The sequence below is a fragment of the Aquila chrysaetos genome, chromosome 25 (assembly GCF_900496995.4).
Source record: "Aquila chrysaetos chrysaetos chromosome 25, bAquChr1.4, whole genome shotgun sequence".
NCBI classification, from domain to species: domain Eukaryota; kingdom Metazoa; phylum Chordata; class Aves; order Accipitriformes; family Accipitridae; genus Aquila; species Aquila chrysaetos.
In genome coordinates this window covers 5,802,437-5,822,969 of record NC_044028.1, presented here as the reverse complement: position 1 = coordinate 5,822,969, position 20,533 = coordinate 5,802,437, and the positions used below count along the sequence as shown (strand labels likewise).

The following is a 20,533-nucleotide window of genomic DNA, read 5'->3' as shown; positions in this document are numbered from 1 at the left end:
TCAACCACAGCGAGGCACGAAATGGGGGAGAGCCACGGCTGCTGTGGGGTGAGAAGGAGGGGAAGCCGCCGCCGCTTGAGCGAGGAGTGAGCGGCGAAAGGGACGGCAGCCGCCTCTTGAGCGCAGCGCGGAGAAGGCGGCGGCGGCCAGCAGCTACGGCGGGGCGGGGATTCCCCCCCCCCCCCCCTCACCCCACCACCCTCCCCCCCCCGGCCCCGCGCCAGTTGGTAGGCGCCGCCGCGCGAGGCCGGCTGGGCCTGGCGCACATGGCCCGGCGGTAGGAGCCTCCCCGCCCCTCCCCCGCTCCTTTCCCCGTCGCGCTCGAGCTGGGAGCGCGCGGCCGGCCCGGCCCCGCACCGACCCCCATGCAGGACACCGAGGAGAGCCCGGCGGCCGCCGCGCCGCCCGACGCCCAGGGGCCCGGGGAGGAGCCCGAGCAGACGGACGGGCCCCCGCCGCCGCCGGCGGAGCCGCCTCAGCAGGAGGAAGAAGAGGAGGAGGAGGAGGAGGAGGAGGAGGGAGAGGGGCAGGAGGAAGAAGGCGAGTCCGAGGCGCTGCCGGGGCCCCCCGAGCCGCCGCCGCCTGCCGCCGCCGAGGAGCCCCCCGCCGCCGCCGCCGCCGAGCCCGAGCAGCCGTCGCCGCCTCAGCCGTCCTCGCCTCAGCCGCCGTCCGGCCGCGAAAGCCCCGATAAGGCGGAGCCCGAGGCCGAGCCGCCGGCCGGGGCCGAGCCCGAGGCCGAGCCGGCGGCGGAGGCGGCGGCCGAGCCCGAGGCGCCGTCGGAGGCCGAGCCCGAGGCCGAGCCCGGCGCGGCGCAGGAGAACGGGGAGGCCGCGCCCGCTGCCCCGGTCGAGCCCGAGGACGAGATTTCCTTCAGCGACCCCGAGGACTTCGTGGACGACATCACCGACGAAGGTGCGGGCCGGCGGCGGGGAGCGGGCGGCGGCGTCTGGGCCTGGTCGGGCCGGCCGTGAGGGGAAGGGAGGGGCCGCGGGGAGGCGGGAGAGCTCCGGCGGCGGGCGCCGGCCCCGGCGAGCTGGGGGAGGCCGCGGCCGCGCCGGGACGAGCCGGCTGGTGCAGTACAGCCCGCCGCTCCCCCGGCCGCGGGCAGCGCGGGGGGGACCTTGTGTGCGAGCGGTGCCTGGCCGTACCCTCCCGGGAGAGCGGGGCGGGCGGGAGCCGGGTCCTCGGCTGGGAAACGTTCCGCTGGCCCGAGCGGCTGTGGGCCCGGCTGCTGGCTCGTCCCGTGCCTGCCGCGGCGGCCTCTCCGGCGTGGTGGTGGACTGCTCGTGTCGCCAAGCAGACGTCTTCATCGCAGCGGTGTTTTATAAATGAAACTTCTTCTGGCTTCCCTGTGCCCCGTACGGTACTGTTTAACAGCTGTTCTCAAATGTGCTATCAGGCTTGAGGTATCGATCTGTGGGGCCGCGCTCAGAGAGCGGAGTCACCAACTTGCGTGCTCTCCGTTTGCCTCCGTTCGTTAAACTCCACTGTAAAAACAGAAGTTTTAAATTCTTGATCTGATGTTTACAAACTAGATGTCATCGTTCTGGTTTTTTCCCACGCATCGAGAGTGAAATCCGTAGACAAATAGTACGGGTATGAGAAGAGTTGCTGCTCACGAAGATGTGACATAGGTACTTTGTGACAAGAAAATACAGAAAAATTACTTCTGGTAGTTGAAAATTCAAACTGAGGCTCTTTTAAAAGGATTGGATATTGACTGTCTTAAGATGGCTAAGGCATTGTGTAGCTGCATCGATAATTATGGGAATACCTAGTTTTGGCATACAGGAGTTAGAATTCTATTTTAATATTTTGCATATAAATTTTTCTAGATAAATCATCTTAATTCTCAGAATAGCAAAAGTACTTATTTTGCTAATACTTATTCTAGCATATGTGCTGTTGTAGGCTCTTATATATATAAATGTATCCTACATGTTGTAGGGTCTTACGTTACATGTATCAGCTAGAAAAATTTTTCTGAAAGGATGTTATTGTAAGTCAGTCAGTTGTTTTGATTGGCAGTGGAATACAGGTGATATATGTGCCTTCTAGTGTTCCAGTCCTGTGTTTAGCTTAATAAAATGTCAGAAAAATATCTTGCATTAAGGAAGCATTTGCTATTCTCAATTTAGCAGTGTGTATAGTTTTTTGAACTTGTACATTTGTTTCTTAGAGTCCTTGGCAAAAATTGTCTGCAAGTATACAGTTGGATTCTTTTTATTTACTTAAGTGTTTACGTGATACACTTTGTCTACATCTAGGATTATTATGTTCATTTCTGTCTATTCAGAAACTAGGCATATTTTCCATCCTTACCTATTTTATTGTTAAGGATTAATTTGGTTAACTTCTCAGCTGTATGAATAATACAGTGTTAGTCTCTGAATTACAGTGTTTAAGTTTAGTCACTCTTGCTGGTCTGGCTTTCCATCTCTGTGTTACTTCTTGAGCTTCCTTATTTCTTTCCCCTTACCTTGATGACTTCCCATGGAGAAAGGCAGTCCATCACTGTCACTGAGCGAAGGCTGTTTCAGTGCTTATGATAACATTATATCTTCAGGAACACCTTTGAGCTGGACCAGCTTTAGGATTGGACCATCTCACATACATTAGTTCAACTTTTTTTTCCAGAATGGTGTTGGCATGGCAGAACAGCTGATCCAAGCTCAAGCAGGAGAAGGGGTGCAATGAAGCTTTAGTTCAGATAATGATAGTGGTCCTTAAAATACTGCCAGCTGAAAATAGCTGTGTACCTACCACACCCTGCTTTTTTTGTGGTGGAATGAGAGCTGGCTAAACCAGCATCTTGCCCTTTGAAGATTCCTTTGCTCACAATTTTGAATTTAAGGTAGAGGAGGGGTACAACATAGGTATTTGTCTTTAATCTGTTACAGTTTTGATTCAATACAGGGTGTTGCATTCCTGCACGTGAATCTAAATATGCATTCCTTTGTTTGTCTGCAGGCCTGCGAAGTCTTTTGTGAGAAATGGTTATGGAAAAAATGACTAATAGAGCCTAAAAAAATTACCCTCTTGTGTGTTTTGGTTTTTTCTTTTTTCTTTGCATGTAGACTTCTGTGGAAATGTCCTTGTGGGACATGCTTTCATTTTATATGCAGGGAAAATCTAAGATATGGGATTATAGGGTAAATAAGAAATTTACATGTTATTTTACTGTAATATCAGATTTGTAAATTCCTCCTTTCAATCCTTACAATTTTTGTAGGCATAGCAGACACTTCACTGTGTGTGTCCTAAATCCTAGGCAAGTGATTACCTATTCACAACTTGAGTGTATTGTCAGCTACCTGGAGAATGGCTTACTCCTGAAGGAGTATCTTGAGATCCAGTATATACTAGGAGGTTAACTTGCAGCACTCATCTGTGTTGTACTCTTCTGGATCTGTAACAGTTTGAGTCAGCTTTCAACTTTGCAGCAAAAAGTTAAAGGAGCAGGGGAAGGTGGTCCAAAATACCTTCGGTAGTAACTTAAACCACTTTAGTCTGCGTGGTAGAAAATACTGTCTATGGAGTGATTCCTGATACCCACCGCTGTACTTTTGAAAGAACTCAGTGTTTTGCTGTATGTTCCATTTTTCTTCTACTTCTTTAACTACCTGTTTGTTCCAAATAATGCTCTTAAAGTTACCATCATCTGTGATTGTGCTTATTGGGACTGGTACCTCTGTCTTCCTGTCAAGTTTTTTGCTCATCCTCAGTGATCTGTATGGTTTTGTGCTATCAGAATATCTGTTGTTAACTCAGGGTTGTGGGTTTTGTTTTTTTTTTTGTTTTGTTTTGTTTTTTAACTTTTCCTGTGCTTGACTTTTTCTTTTCCCAGTTTTCAGTCTGCTGCTCCCCACTAAGGGCTCTCTTCTAACTTCTGAAACATCCGCTTCAAGCAAGGCCTCCTGCTCTTCGCTAATCTTTGCGTTGTACACTCTTCACTGAATATTTGACTTGCTCTGAAGCATAGATGTGGTCTTGGCCATTTTTGAATAGTTGCTACAAACTAGTAAATAGTTGCTATAAATGGGAGAAGTTTGTGGGTATGATCTAAAGTGTGCAGAGTAAGTAAAATGACGTAACGTGGAGGATTGTTCCTCTAACCTCTTCAGCTTGCTTTAGTTGCTACCATTAATAGTAGGTTTTCACAATTTCTGGGTCTTTGTTTTTATTGTACAAGTTAGCATCTTTTAACTTTTTATTTGTAGTTCCTACATGCACACGGAGAGCATCTTTTTGATTAATAAATGCTACAAACACCAACATTCTGTGAGTACTACATAATCTTGGAGGTAATAGCATCTGGTTATGCATATAAACTTCTGTAAAGCATATTGCCCAAAATCAATGGAAAGCTTCACATGTAGTAACCTGTTGAAGCTTAAAGATATAGAAGGTCAAGGTTTTTTGGTATTTTGAAATTCAAAGTAAGCATATTTCTTCACTGCTAGAGATTTTTCCAGTGCTGTTTCTGGGTAGAATAATTTCTAGAATTCCAAAACGAGCAAAATTCTGTAAAGATGTCTTCAAAATATCAACACATCTAACACACTTTTTCATTTGTTCTCATATTTTAAATGTTTCTACATGGGTTTGGATTTCCGCCCGCCCCCCCCCCCATCTGTGAATGCTATATATAGTCTGACTCTCCATATTTTATTTTTATATTCTAATTCAGAAGTATAGTGGCATGCAGTTATTTTCTGTCTAGTCTTGCATTTTATAGTGGTCTTTTACATAAGGTTAAAACTTACTGCAGATATGCACATATATTTTTCCTATTTATATGGCGTGTGTGACACTTTGCCAATTATTTCAGCACGTTTGGCTTTTTTTGTTAGCAGAATGTCTATTCTGGTGCATTTAAGTGCACAAAACTAAAAATGTCAATAAAACAAATAATCTGCCACTTCTAACTGATGTTTCTTTAGAATACAATAATGCAATCATGTTAATAAGTTGCAGGGGCATGACTGATTACACTGCGAAATGATCAGTAATCTAGACAAGAATTAAAGTGTATGTTTGAACAGGATAGCTAGGGATAGTGAGGGATTTTATTCCTGGAAAGGTTTGAAAATAACCTTAGGTTAAAGTTATTTGAGAGATTGTTTGGATATCCTTGTCTTTAGCTCTTTTAGTTCAATCCATTGAGGATTGAGTCATTGATGTAATTTTTCTGACTCTTCTTGGATCTACAGATCAGTACATTTCTGTAGTTGGGTAATGTTAATTTGAAAAGTGTGTTTAAATTCATACATTGTCAGTAGGGTTTAGTTGGTGGATACGGAATAATCTAATAGAGTTGACTTGAGGAATAGATTAAATTTAAGATATGTATAGAGCTCTACAGAATGTATGTCTAGAAGCCTACCACATAAGAATAACTCAGCGTTGTTGTTGAAACTCCTAATTTTGTGTGCCACTTATAGGTGTACTTTGTACCTTTTAACTGTTTTTATCCCAGTGTGGTATGTAAGCCACAGCGACAGGGTTACAGTCCTTCCGAATGTTCTTCCTTCTATGCATGGGAAACTTCAACGATGTTGTAAGCAATCTCTTCCCAGTAGAAGGAAGCTTGAAGCTGACAGTGCAGGGACTGAACAAACCATCCCACCAGCAAGTACCCTCAAAATTTATAAGTTTATATAGGAAAGGGGAATTAGTATGGTTGAAGAATATCCAGAGTATGAAACAGTGTGTGCTCATCTTCACTTGCAGCACACTTAAATATGGCTTTAAGTGTCTTGTCTTAGACCTTCATTTTTGTGTTTAATTAAAGGTTTAGATGGAGTGTGAGTTCTCAAACATAATTATAGTGATGCTAAGACATGCAGAGCTTCCAGTATGGCAGATAGTTTTGAATAATGCTAAAACTCATGTAATTTGGGAGGGAGGTACATTGTACATTTCTTTTATCAAAGTCACCTGGTTGTAATTTCAGCAAGGCTACTAGTCAGGGCTTGGGTAGTAAATCTTATAGTTGTCTGCTCTGTCGTCAGTTTTGAGGACTTCGTGAGCCAGTTCCAACTCCTGAAACAAGCTAATTGTGCAGGTATTTGATTTCCTCAATGTAAGGTATTTCTTTAAGAAAGACTCCAGGAGTTAGCTGCTTGAAGTTTGTCAAGAAACTGCGTAATCACGCCTCTTAGCAAGGAAGTACTGTTGGAGCATTGTGTATTCGCTTCAGTTGTTTCTCTGATAGAATGTTCGTTCCCTACCAAATTTCTGAAATGAATCTTGAAATTTCCTGAAATTTGAAGTCTTACTCTTCTCTTGCTATCACTATTCTTTTCATCTTTCTGTCTTCCTCCTTAATGATGTAGACTGGTGCCTTAGTTTCTTGTGTACTTTTTCTTTGCAGAATTACTTGGTGATGTGCTGAAAGATCAGCCGCAGGAGGCAGATGGAATTGACTCAGTAATCGTCGTGGATAATGTTCCCCAGGTTGGACCAGACCGACTCGAGAAACTGAAGAATGTCATCCATAAAATATTTTCGAAGTTTGGTAAAATTATCAATGAATTTTATCCAGAAGCAGATGGGAAGACAAAAGGGTAAGTCATGATAACTCCTACTGGAAATAGGATTGAAACACTCCTTTGACTTACCCTTGATTATCAGTGTCAGTACTTTATAGCCAATTTTTATGGTGACCTCATAGTCATGCTCATCACTTTCTTCTACCTTAGTCTGTACAATCCTGACATCTAGTCTCAGTGACAAACAGAAGTTCCCAAGGGAGCTGAGAAGCTTAATAGCTCATTAAGCTACGGGGTGGGGGGTTAATTATGGAAGCAGTTTAGCTGAGCTTGGAAGTAAAATTTCTGTGCAGTACTAAATGAGGGGGTTTTGTTAATCTTCTGCCATGGCTAATAAATAGGTTAAAGGTCCATTTTAGTTAAAAACTTAGTAGCAGTGGATGTACTGTTTATTGCAAAATGGACTGTCAATATTCTGTCTCTGGTTGCCAGTGCTTATGCTTACATTAGTGACTCCAACTTCCTTAAGTTCAGTGAGCCCTTGCCAAGACCCTTTTCCCCTTTGCCAGCTTCTGATCCCTGTTGCAGGTTAACTGCAGCATCTCAAATTGAGAGGAAAGCTAACCAGAAATGATCAAGCCCAAAGGGCGAGGGCAAGGGAAAGGAAGTTTTAGGGAGAGAAACCAGGCAAAAATCAATCTGATAAATACAACATTTTAATGAGTCTTGTTACTCTGGTTGGAGTAGCATATATTCCTGAGCTTGGGAGTAATCCATGGTTTAGAAAGCATAAAAAAAGTGGGTTTTCTTGAGTGGAGGGATTGTTGGTTCTGTAAGGTCAGCATGAGAAAATTATTTTCTCTGAGTTCATGCCTCTCTTTGAGGTACGACAGTCTTCAGGATACTGTTAATTTTAAGTCTGCTGGGCTATGAGCTAGATGGTATTAGTGGCAAGAAGGAAGCTGAATTTTACTCGATGTAATTGAAAAACAAGAGTGGTGCTTTGAGATGCCTGTGACGGCAAGATTTACAATTTCTAAATGTGATCTGTCATTCAGCTGGAAAGAGTTGCATACTTAACCTGTCTGTTACTAGCTCTCATTGTTATTCTGCATTGCATTGAACTTGCATTCATCACTTAGTCTAGCCCATTTACAGAAAGGATATCGGTTTAATTCAGGTCAAGCCCATACAGCTAAAAAGTGTATGTGTGCCTGTGGCCAAAATGGAGATTAATTGCTTTTGACCCTAATTGGTTAGGGGCAAGACAAGAAGTTATTTCGTAGATGCTCTGTACTGAGTTCTTAGTTCATCCCCATTTTTTCTTTTTTATTTTACTTATTTACTTAATTCCTTTTTTATTATGAGCCTGTTATGTAGTCTAAACAATGACTTCCTCCTTTCATCTTCCCTCATTGTAGCTACATCTTTCTGGAGTACATGTCTCCGTCTCATGCAGTGGATGCTGTGAAGAATGCAGATGGATACAAACTGGATAAACAGCACACTTTCAGAGTCAACCTTTTCACAGACTTTGATAAGTGAGTGCAGCTATTGTGTGTATCTGTAGATTTTGGGATTCTAATGAAGAGTGCCTGCACAGAGTATAACCAATCAAATTGCTCTTTCAGGTACATGACAATCAGTGATGAATGGGAAATCCCTGAGAAACAGCCATTTAAGGATTTGGTAAGGATTTTTTTGAAAAGTGGAAAGAATATTCAGCATAATACAAAATCATTACTTCATTGCTGGAGTGTCCATCTGAAAATAAAAATGATGTGTTAATAGCGTTGTTATAAATAGCAGTAGTGATTGCGTGCTCCTATTCCTTTGTTCTCATTCTCATGAAGTGACAGGAAGAACTTGGTGGTTCTGCTTAGTAGGTCCACATAGGGTAAAACTTGAGTAAATAATGATTTTGCACAAGTCATTTCAAAATAGAATTTTGAAAGCATCTTTTTATATTTTTAAATGTTTTGAGGCAAACCTCTGTGTTTGTTACCACTAGCTTTGTAAAAAGTCCTGTGGAGGAAGGGATAGTTAAAAAAAGAAACCAAACAAAACAAACACAAAAAAAAAAAAATCCTTAAGTTATTTGAGGCAAGAAGTGTTAAACATCATCAAACCACCTTGAAGGTCCACCTTTTTATGGTCTGTTTTCTTAGCCTCCAGTAACCAGTAGCTTGAGTTATTTAATTTCACTTTAAAAACTGGCTTGCAATGGTAAGTCTCCAAAGTTGCACGCTTTGTGTAAGACCGACTTCCACCTGCCAGGTAGATATTAATTTGGGGAACTTGTCATCTTAGCAATTGACTCACTAATAATCTTTTTGCTTCTGTTTTTCATAGGGGAATCTCCGATACTGGTTGGAAGATCCTGATTGTAGGGATCAGTACAGTGTGATCTTTGAGTCAGGAGACCGGACCTCCATTTTTTGGAATGATATCAAGGAACCTGTTCAAATTGAGGACAGAGCAGTGAGTGTCCTGGAAGTGCAGTACATTGCAGATACACTGTCAGTCTCATTCATTTTATGACATTTCAGGTTTTTAATTTTTTTTCAAAAATATATTTTTTTTCCTCATTGCTGAAATACTTTTTTCTTCCATTTGAAGAGGAGTAGTGAAATTGCATCCTTTAGAATTAGACTTAGCTGCTTAGGTAAAACAAATGTGGAGCTAACTTGTTTATGGTGGTCTTTTTTTTTTTTTTTTTTTTTTTTTTTCCCCAACTGGTCCATGATGCCTATTAGTTTCCTTCATCTGTATATTATAGGCGATTCAAAAAGACATGAAAATGCAAAGTCAGAGTTTGAGGAGTACTGTTCATTAGAGCTGAGTATGTGCTTAAGTATGCTGCTTCTGATCACTTCTTGCTTTTTTGCTGACTGCAGAGGTGCTAAAGAGGAATAGCTGGTTTGGTAATAGCACATAAAAGGGAGAGTTAGTGTGCCTGTCTGCTGCAGGCAGTTGACTTGCTGAGAACTGTTGGTACCCAGAAGCATTTTCTTTAATAACCATGATGCATTACAGTAGAAAGAAGTTGGCTCTGGAATGATGAGTAATTTTCCTCATCACCATGGTCACTGGCTGTGGTCTATATTGTTGAAACCTCTCTAACTTAGGTGAAGGTTAAGAGCTGTATTGTTGTTAAGAAATATGAAATACTTGCCCTTACTTCTGAGTATGTTCTTACCAGGGCTGAAAGGCAACAAGGAAACCCGACCCTGTTAGGTGGGTTTAATTGTTTACTATACAAAGGTTGTCACTGTACCTTGAAAATTTTTTTGCTGATCTGTAAGTTGAAAAGGTCTCAATTGACAGTTTTCAACCTGAAGAATAAGTACTATGCAATATGTGCATGAAATTAAACTCCACAGCTAGTCCAAGATATCACTAATTCTGAGATCTTCACTTAGTAAATAGATTGGCGAAATGTGATGCTACAAGCCACACATTAATTCTTTCCCCTTTAGGAATCCTGCATGAAATTAAACCTTTGTGTGTACTTTTTTGTTTGTTTGTTTGTTTGTTTGTTTTTTTAAATCTAGCGGTGGACAGAAACCTATGTACGTTGGTCCCCAAAGGGTACCTACTTGGCTACGTTCCACCAGAGAGGCATCGCACTTTGGGGTGGAGAGAAGTTCAAGCAGATTCAAAGGTTTAGTCACCAGGGAGTGCAGCTTATTGACTTCTCACCCTGTGAAAGGTATGGAGTATGGCATTGGTTTGGGCTAAGGGATCAAAAGCATGAAGCACAGGCATTCTGGCTGCTGTGCTTTCAAATCTCATGTGGTTGGGGTCTTCTGTTCTCCTTTGCTTTTGGAAGTACTGCTTTTCATGCATAAATCCTTCTTAGAATGAGTGAAACTCTGCCTGACTTTTTGACTTCAGGATGATACTTAACATAATCTGGAATAATTGGTCTAAAAAACTAAGCTGACAAGTTTCCTCAAAGATGTTGTTATCCCAAGGGAGAGGACCATACTTTTTCCTCTTTAGTTGGATGAGATGTCTGTAGTGTTAGATTTCTAGTTCTCTGAAAAGTTTCAGTTGAGTAGCATCCTCCAAATCTGTAGTACTGAAATGAATCCCTTAAGCTTTCTTTAACGTTAAGGAGCTCTTTAGAGAAGACTAAAATAATTTCAGGACTGAGATGCATCTTGTTTTGCCAGTTTTCAAGTAACATATTTGGAAGTGGTAAGGTTTTATGTTTTATTGTATTAAAAAGAGATTATTTATCTTTAAATGCAGAAGTCTAGCATACCTATAGTTCAGGTTGGCTACGGTCAATGGATTTATATTCAGTTCGAAACCAATGATGTTCTTGTGGCAAAGCTATATAGTAGGTAACAGTGTATTTGGCTGTTGGCCCTCACTTGTAACACCAATATGGGAAGACTTGCACATAAATCTCAAGTCTTTTCAGGCAGAGGGATGCCAGGGAAATACTGTGTCTTGGAAGCTTTCTCCCCCTTCATTGTACTGTTCTTATTTTTCCCTTCTTTCCAAAAAATCCCATTAGAGAAACTGCTGTTTGAAAGTGCATTGTATTGAAATATTACTTGGATGAAAGCCTGCTTGTACTTACCTATTAGATGAAGTTTTGACAGTGAACTTGATTATTTCTTTTGTAGGTATTTAGTGACCTTCAGCCCTTTGATGGACACGCAGGATGACCCTCAGGCTATTATCATCTGGGATATTCTGACTGGGCAAAAGAAGCGAGGATTCCACTGTGAAAACTCAGCTCACTGGCCTATTTTTAAGTAGGTTGAGAAACAAAATTAGAGTAGAGAGAAGTAGTCCCAGACTTTGTTTAATAAAAAGGCAGTTCCTATTTAATACTCTTTTTTAATTTTTATTTGCTTAGATGGAGTCATGATGGTAAATTCTTTGCTAGAATGACTTCAGATACCCTCAGCATCTATGAAACACCTGTAAGTTCTTGCCTTTTTTTGCATAACATTTATTACAATGTCAGTCTTTCCCATGGTATAAGTTTTAAAGGCTACATTTTAATAATACACTCTAGAGCTGGGCTTAAAAGGGGAGAAATCTGTTTGCTCTTGTCTTGTTCTTTCCTGGGTGAAAAACTTTAGCTGAGTTTCACAGTAAATTTCACACCACACTTCTGGAAGGACTAGACAGCTCAATATACTACTTATAAGAGTCAATAGGATCAAGGTTATATGATGCCTCCCAGCTCTCAGTAGCAGGTGAGTTCCAAAGTACCCAAAACACACTATAAATTGCAGCCTAATCTAGTGCTTTTTGCTTTTTCATTATCATTCAGGCTGCTGTACTCATTAATTCTGTACGGCAATTTTTATTTTACTTGTAATTGTGGTATACGTATGTTCATAATAAAAGATAGGGATACAGGATCTCTGGCAACTGTACACAATTTCCTAGTTTATGTGCTCTAATAGAGTAGAAGGTGCATGTGTAAATATAAGAATGTTACTAACCTGGAAATTCACTCCTTTCTCTTCTTTTAGTCTATGGGTTTGTTGGACAAGAAAAGCTTGAAAATCACAGGGATAAGGTGAGTCTATTCCTTTGTAAAGATAACTGCTCTCTTTAGTTGGAATCCTTATGGCTGGGGCTTTGTTATGGTGAGAGGAATCTTTAGACTGTTGACTAGAGCAAATGGCCTCATATGCTGAAGTGGTCAAATTAGACAAACTGGCAAAAAGGAATGGAAAATTCTCCATTTATTGATGTCCACAGCTGACAGCTTGCATGCTTTGAAATCCTCTTTGTGATACTGCTTAATCCAGGGTCTAGTTTAGGAGTCCTGTTCCTTGTCTACAAAGCAAAGTGGAATGCAGTTTGTTAGGGAATATCTCCCTAACAAGATTTGTATGCTGGCTTAAAACAGTGTGCTGTATACTGCCTGTTGGCAAGGAACGGGTTTGGTTTTGTGTGTGCCTGCACAATAGACACTGATTCCTGTGAGAGTTTTTGAAGTACCTCTCTGTAAAGCAACAAGAAAATTAAGTGTACCCAGGTGCAAGAAGATTGTCTCCAGTGTAATTTAATAGGGTTTTTTTGCTCATTGGTTTAATCGACCTGTTTCTTATATCTTTGGCGGTTACGCTGGGTGTAACCCCTCCTCTTTAGTGAAGTGTACTGTGTTGATAACATTGGTCATATAGCAAGTTTAAATAGCAATTTAAAAAACTGTTTTGGTGTGATATGTGTAAGGTTATTAATTGTCCTTGGTTGCTTGTCTGTATCTGTCTTTATTAGTGAGAGTTGTTACTTGTCTGCAGCATTTCAGATACAATGATGAAAATTGTTTCTGCTTGTAGTATCTCTAATTAAAAATTAAAATGGCATATTTTTAACTTTCTTCCTGTAGAGACTTCTCATGGTCTCCAGGTGGTAACATAATTGCTTTCTGGGTGCCTGAGGATAAAGACATCCCAGCAAGAGTGACTTTGATGCAGCTGCCTTCTAGACAAGAAATTCGTGTGCGGAATTTGTTCAATGTCGTAGATTGTAAACTACACTGGCAGAAGAACGGGGATTACCTGTGTGTGAAGGTAGACAGGACTCCCAAAGGCACACAGGTATGTGGATTCTGATTATATTCATAAAATTTGGTTCTATCTCATGCTGACACCTCATTTTCTGACTGTGCTGTCTTTTAATATAGACAGTGTAAATTATATGATGTCAAAGCTGTTTTTCATTTTTCCATTTGAATTTTGAGGCCTGTGGAGAGCAAAACGTATGTAATGTTTGCATCCAAGCTTTGCTTTGACTTCAGTGGCCTCTTAGACTTGGATGAGAGCTATATGCCTCATCTCTTTTCCTACTCCCTCTTAAGGAGCTGTTGAACAACCCATAGGTCGTGCTGCACAATGTGCCATCTGTTTATCTGTCTTAATTAAACTTCATAACAGTCTGAAAAGAAACAAATGCTTTTGTACAATTCTTCAGTTACTCTTTATCAGACAGAAAAATTTAGAATGTGTTTGGTAATGAGCCATACTGTATTTATGTGCTCTCATTAAAGAAATAAATCTTGACTCTCTCATCCTGCATCCTGACAGGCTAATTGTATAGTTGTCTTTCTATGCCTAGCGATAAAATTATTTGCTCTACTGCTTCTGTGCTGCATAATGAGCTGATCTTGGCCTTTACAGGGAGTAGTGACCAACTTTGAAATATTCCGAATGAGAGAGAAACAGGTGCCAGTGGATGTGGTGGAAATGAAAGGTAATGCCAAGTATTTCCATACTTTTGATCTTTAACTTTTTTGACTAGACACTTGCATGTTTCTTAGAAATTCCTGTCAACATGTGACGTAATTAGGAAGTTAACTCCTTTTCATAGGAGCTACAGTATTCATGTCACAGGGTGCCTCATGTAAAAATGAGAAATCAAAACTTGTGTTGCTATTCATGCTTGTGACTGACTTGAAAAATGATGGAACTGAAAATCTGTTATTAATAAAGGTGGCAGGGCTGATAATATGAGTGTATTTTGTAGAAGGTGGGAGACTGGAGCTATCATTTGACTGAAACACTTCCCGTAACTCCCTGCATGTGCCTTATGAACCTGTTTTGAAAGATAGTCTATATAGCAAAGTCTGTTAACTGATGGGTTGCCTCTCTTCAGCATCTTGGTTTTCTTTTGGTAACTGCTTGAAATCAAAGCTTTGTATTGTCTTTTGACAGAGTTTTGGCCCCTTTTTTTTGTTACAGAAAGCATCATAGCCTTTGCTTGGGAACCAAATGGAAGCAAGTTTGCTGTGTTGCATGGAGAAACTCCACGAATTTCAGTTTCTTTTTACCATGTTAAAAACAATGGGAAAATAGAACTCATAAGTAAGTGACTGAGAAACAAGTGAAAAGTGCAGATACTAAGCATTTTGCATGGCAATAGATGCAATAAACTCAAAACTGTGGCTGTTTGTGGTGGACAGTATGGCAATAGTTGCTATGCCTGATATTGTGTTCTAGAAATCTGACTTTCTGGTGACAGCTAAACTGTTTTCACTTTGAATCGGTCCAGGGTCTGGGACTAAAAGGCCTACAAGCCAGAATAATTTTGTGGCCTTGGGAAGTTCATGTGAGGCAATAGCACAGACTTGGCTCACCTCAGATAAAATTTATTCCCAAGTTGGCTCTGTCTTCTGATCTCCTTCTCTTCCTTCTGCTAGCTTTGAATGTTCTGGTACTACTGCGTTTTGTCTTTAGAAGTGTAGAGCTAAGGGCTGTTGTCAGGACTTGCTTGCGGAGTTCATAAATGTCTTTTGAGGAGTGGATGGAGTTGACTGCTCGTAAGCTAACTGATGGCATTGGATTGAGATGTTTTTCTGAATTTGTCTTGTTTCTTTTCAGAAACGTTTGACAAACAGCAGGCAAACACGATATTCTGGAGTCCTCAAGGGCAATTTGTAGTATTGGCTGGCCTCAGAAGGTGAGCATTGCATGGGTTACTGAACACCATATTAATTTTAAGGAGGAAAAAGGACTAGAGTATCTCATCAAGAAGTGTTTGGTATCTCCATGAATGTTGCATTACTGTGTAATTCTGATACAGCCATCTAAAAGCAAGGGAAAAGAAGAGATACATCATGAAATTGTATCTCAGTCCTTTGTAACTTTTACTTGCTATTTTTGCCACATCAAATGAAGAATGCATTTTTCAACAGAAAAGTGGATATTTAGAAACACTTTTCAGCTGTTTTAAATACTGACTCAACTAATCCAGTTGGAACTGTGCATGTGGCTCTTACAAGGCATTTGTTGTAGTCATATCCTTGTGTCTCTTCATCGGCCATACCTCTTAATGACAAAGCTGTTGTGAAACTTTCCTGATAACTTTTACAAATTAGAGCAAGTGAAAATTATTTTTATTAACCAGTTGAGTAGTACTTGCCTTTACATGCTTTCAGATGAGCGCTGCTGTTCATCTTAGAAATATTTTTTTTTTTCTTTAATGTTGTCTTCACTATTTAAATATGTCTAAGCATAAGAGTGTTAAACTTTGGCTGTAACTTGCCTATAGTATGTTTTCACTGTGACTTTAAGAACAGAAATAAAATGGGTTAGAGGTCACTGAACATAGAAACAAAAGTGTCATTCTTACTCGGATTTTTGTTTTTATTCATTGCATTGCTTTCTAGCCACAGAGACTGGGATGAGCCTCTCTATTGGTTGCTGTGAAAATTTATCTTTGTAGTGAGGAGTTGTAAAGGTGCAGCTTGTGAAATGCTTCTAAAGAAACAGTCTATACTGGTGTGTGAAACAACCTGTCTTGTCTTGCCTTTGTAGCATGAATGGTGCCTTAGCATTTGTCGATACATCTGACTGCACCATGATGAATATTGCCGAACACTATACAGCTTCAGATGTGGAATGGGATCCTACAGGCAGATATATCGTGACTTCTGTGTCTTGGTGGAGCCACAAGGTACTAGTGCTTTCTTTTTTTTTTTTCTCTCTTCCAGAGGTATTGGAAAGGGCTATTGGTTAGGAAGAGAAAATGGACACCTGTTGCTGATCATATGACTTAAAACCTGCACCATAGTTTTACATGTTAATTTCTGAACATCAGTATATATTTGGGCCATTAGCTTCACCGGTTGTCCAAAATAAGTTCTGGAAGGGCAATTCATGAGTCTAAACTGAGTGTCCTTTTTCTGAATTTTCATTACGTCTTTAGCGGTTTGAAACTTGATCTCCTTGTGGTCTACACAGAACAGCAGGATTTATTGTACCTATCATTACTTCTGCATGGTTCCAGCCACTGCACTGTAATCCTCTCCTGTACAAGTACAGAATCTGAGACTTAAGAATATGATAGGAAGGCTGGATTAGTTTCAGACTGTTGCAATACTCCAGAAGGTAATTTCTTGCAAAGCTTCAGTGGAACAAATACTTTGCTGAGGAAATTGACTTGTGCAAGGAAGATGCTAACAAAAAGAGCACCCTGGTTCTGTTAACTAATTGTGCTGATTTTATAAAAAAGACCCTTAGGACATGGAGTGAGGACTATAGTGTTAAGTTGTAACTTATCTTGACTGAGATGGTGCACTGCTCTTCCAGGTGGACAATGCATATTGGTTATGGACCTTCCAAGGCCGTTTGCTTCAGAAAAACAATAAAGACAGGTTCTGTCAGCTTCTCTGGAGACCACGACCAACTACCTTGCTCAGTGAGGATCAGATAAAGGTAGTGTATTCCACTGACTCTTTCTGCTGACGTTGATTTGGTGTATAAGCACATTTGGTTTACTCCCTCTTCTTGAGGATGAGGCTTGAACTGTTACAGAGTTATGCAACTGCCTTTTGCCCTGAATTTGTGAGAAAACATTGCTGTAGGGGACCTCGCTTCTGGGAGTGACTGTAAATATTAAGTGTTCTTTAAGCTCAGAATAGAAATGATTAGTTGTTCTTAGAGTTAGGGTACAGTGAAAGGGTATAAAGAATAACAAAATTGAATTTAGCTTTCCAGACTTCACTAATTGCACGTGTACAGAAGCATTTACATGATTTGTAAGCCAGGAAGAACAAACAGAATTACAGCAAAGGGAAATTGCCTAGGAGAGAGGTTTTTAAAAAATGCATAGCCTGCTTAAGCCTACCAAAGGAGTTCTTAGAGAATATGGTGGTTGTGATTGCTAGTCTGATATCCCAGTTGAAATAAAATTCCCTGTTTTACAGCAAATTAAGAAGGACCTGAAGAAATACTCCAAGATATTTGAGCAGAAGGATCGCCTGAGCCAGTCCAAAGCCTCAAAGGCAAGATGCTTTTAGAATATAATAATGTAGACAAAACTCTTGTAATCTGTCCTTAGTTATTCTGTAATGGTGATATGTAAGTTAAATTTCTTTTATAACAAACATCTGTGTTCATTTGACTCCAGATGGTTAGAGTTAGTTCCAGTAGGTGGTTCAGGCAGATGCTACTAAACTGTCAGGTTAAACAGTAATGAATCTGGAGAGGCACTGGTGTTACCTCATTAAGTAAAGGTCGTAAAATTTTGGAGTTCTTAGTGAGTTGCTGCATTAGCCAGTCTTTAAATTAAGAAAAGCTCTTTAAATTTAAAAAAAAAAAAAAAAAAAATCACCAAAACAGCTTTTTGATTACATAAGAGATCCTTCTTCTTTTGTTTAAGTCAGTAGAAAGTATGTTCATGAGAAAAAAATTTGGCTTGCTAACAAATGCATCACATGTGAATTTGATTTATTGGGGAGGTGTAATGACCTCTTCCTGCCTCCACAGGAGCTAGTGGAGAGGAGACGTACAATGATGGAAGAGTTCAGAAAGTACCGCAAGATGGCACAAGAGTTGTACATGGAGCAGAGGAATGAGCGTTTAGAGCTTCGAGGAGGTAAGCCACACATAGTACTTGTAAAGACTTGCTGCTAGATAACTGCTGCTTCTTAGCAAATAACTACACTGTTCTGGGGATTCATCCACTTCTCTCCCTCCATTTCCTGCCAAAGCTAGTCCCTTGTTCTCTGAAGGTTATTTATACTTTTTATCCTGAATTGCAACAGGAATTTTTTTTTTTTTTTTCCTATGGGAGAAAGGTCAAATATTGTTGGGTGCCAGATTTTGGTATCTGTGTTTTACCTCACCTCTTTACGTTTCAAGGCAAGCATTGGCTTGACCTTGGGATAAGACTGTGAAGAGATTTGGGTGTTGCATTTAACCAAAAAATCCACAGAAGCCCTGTGGTGGGAGACAGAAATGCCTTGGTTGTCATTTAATGAATTTAGCATGTACTTCTTACGTTTTAAAGCACCAAATACCTCTTATTTCACTGCTGGTTTAAGGACAGTTTCTGCCAAGAGCAGAAATCTTTCCATTGCTGCATTGTTTGATGCATTCAGTGTTAATGTTTTCTCCATTCCAGGGGTAGACACAGATGAGCTGGACAGCAATGTTGATGACTGGGAGGAGGAGACTGTTGAATTTTTTATCAATGAAGAAATTATTACCCTTGCTGAACCAGAGTAATTAACAAAACTGTGGTAAGATGGCATACCTCTCAGTAGAGAGAAACTTTCTGTCAGCTATTGCTATTGTTTCACTAATTTGCTTGAGCAAGTTAGATCTGTTTGTTGCATGAGTGAATGTGTTGTTCTCTGAGTTGGTTTATGTTTTCTTTGTGGCTAGATGGTACAAAACCTTTTTTTTTTTTTTTTAAAGTAATCGCAGATGGTCAGATTTATGAGTTGTACTGAGCAGAATACTGTGTATGTCCTGTCTTGCCAGAGCGATCAAACCCACAACAGAGTCAGGGTCAACTTCTAAACACAGCATATTGCCCACTCTCTTAAGTTCTGTCAGTAGGAGGAATTGTAGTTAGTATAAGATAGAAATTTTGCCTTTTGGAAGAATTGCCTGTTAGTTCAAGGCTGAACAGAGTTTAAGTACTGTACTAAAGATTATACAGCAAGTTGATTGTGGACTGATAAAACTAAAACTTTTGAGTAGATGTTTAAATATCCACATGAACTCTGCTATCATTTTCTAGAAAAGTTGGGTAGAATTCAGGTGGTAGCAGATTCTTGTGTACTGACTGTCACTGCTCGTTGAAATCTTTTTTTTTAATCCAGTGCTTTTCCCAGTTCCTTTTTGTTAATTCCTATTACATATTTATATGTTGAAAAGAGAGGCTACTTTCAGCCCCTGTTGTAGGAAATGTCTTTTAGGGAGCTTGATGTTGTATTGAGGAGGGAAAAGATATTTTAATAGTGAAGGCACTCCCATAGGACTTAAAATCTGGAATGTGTTCCTGCTCTATCATATTTAGGACTTCACTTAAGGAAGAGGAAGGGGAGACTGGAAGTGTGCCTTTTGCAGCTGTAAGTCACCCTGCAGCTCTTTAGCCTCCAGATACCTGAGGAGTTCAAGTAAAATATGAACAGTATACCTCTTGAACCTGTAGAAAATTAATAGCCTTAATACCTTTGAATATATTTGGATCTGGCTTATCTGTGTCCCATACATGGGAGATCCTTTTACGGAAGGAAGAAGGAGAGAAGCTCCTTAGTGTATGGATTTAAACAAACATCAGTTTAAGAACAGGTGAAACATGCTTATGTAGCCTTTCACCAGCTAGCATCTGTGGTGAGGTTGAGCTGTTTGTATAAAAGCACAGTAACTAACTCACCTCTTTTTTTCCTTTTCTGCAGCACCACCATATCTTGTGCTGAAAAGAAGTTTGTTCATTTTCAGAAAGCCTACATCAACTTCGGAATTTTTAATCCATATTCTTGCACTCTGGAAGGGTGGATGCACCAGATTTTCTCCATTCTGACACATTGTAGTGCCTTTAAGTCTTGCTGCCTGTTGCAGTGAGATACTGGAAAGGCGCTGCTTTTAAATTTTTCTTCTTTTTTTTTTTTCTTCTTAAATCCACTACTACTGGTATTTACTTCCTGACTCCCATACAGTACTTGCCAACTGGCATTTTTTGACTATTGCTGGTGAGGTGAGATTCATCAGTGCACCTCTGTCTTACACACACAATGTTTCTGTTTCAGGACTCTTTCTATGTCCCGAGTGCATGGACAGGTGTTCATTTTGTTTGGGGAAAAGTCAACAGAACCATTTTTCGTATGATGTGTTTTAGTGTGCTGAAGCAGCACTACAGTGGGCTATATCCTCCTCCTTTCAGATTGTGAAAGGATGCCTCCCTCAAAGAGCTGAATATGGAAATAAAAGCAGACCTATACTAAAACCAGGCTGGCTACGCGTTGTTTGTAGGGAATGTTTCCCTCAATGATGAAAGTCAAACATTCCACAGTAATAAGTGTGTGTTTGCTATATTGACTGTATTGTTCCTTTGGATTTTTTTTTTAATCTCAGTTCCTCATGGCTCTTCTGGTTTTGTGCTGTGGTTGTTTTGTTTTTTACAGTGATGGTATGGCTCGTTATTCTGACAAGTTGACCTGTTCACTATAGTGGAGTGACTAGAAAATGAGTGGATTTCTTAAACCATTTGCAAACTGATACTAGCCTCAGGAATTACTGGATTCGTCTAAGTCTTATTAGTGAACG

At 40.5% G+C, this 20,533-nt stretch overlaps 1 protein-coding gene across 1 annotated transcript; it reads left to right on the top strand.

Moving 5' to 3' along the window:
* Positions 1 to 258: 258 nt before the first annotated feature.
* EIF3B (eukaryotic translation initiation factor 3 subunit B) lies at positions 259 to 20,213 on the top strand. The gene is made up of 19 exons (XM_030001300.2): positions 259 to 912; positions 6,377 to 6,569; positions 7,916 to 8,035; positions 8,126 to 8,183; positions 8,847 to 8,975; positions 10,049 to 10,206; positions 11,135 to 11,266; positions 11,371 to 11,437; positions 11,999 to 12,045; positions 12,865 to 13,075; positions 13,655 to 13,727; positions 14,216 to 14,338; positions 14,855 to 14,933; positions 15,791 to 15,929; positions 16,565 to 16,690; positions 17,182 to 17,259; positions 17,744 to 17,852; positions 18,381 to 18,498; positions 19,666 to 20,213. Exons 1-18 carry the CDS (start codon positions 366 to 368, stop codon positions 18,482 to 18,484), a joined length of 2,493 nt encoding a protein of 830 aa, XP_029857160.1. The 5' UTR covers positions 259 to 365; the 3' UTR covers positions 18,485 to 18,498; positions 19,666 to 20,213.
* The last annotated feature ends 320 nt before the right edge of the window (positions 20,214 to 20,533 follow it).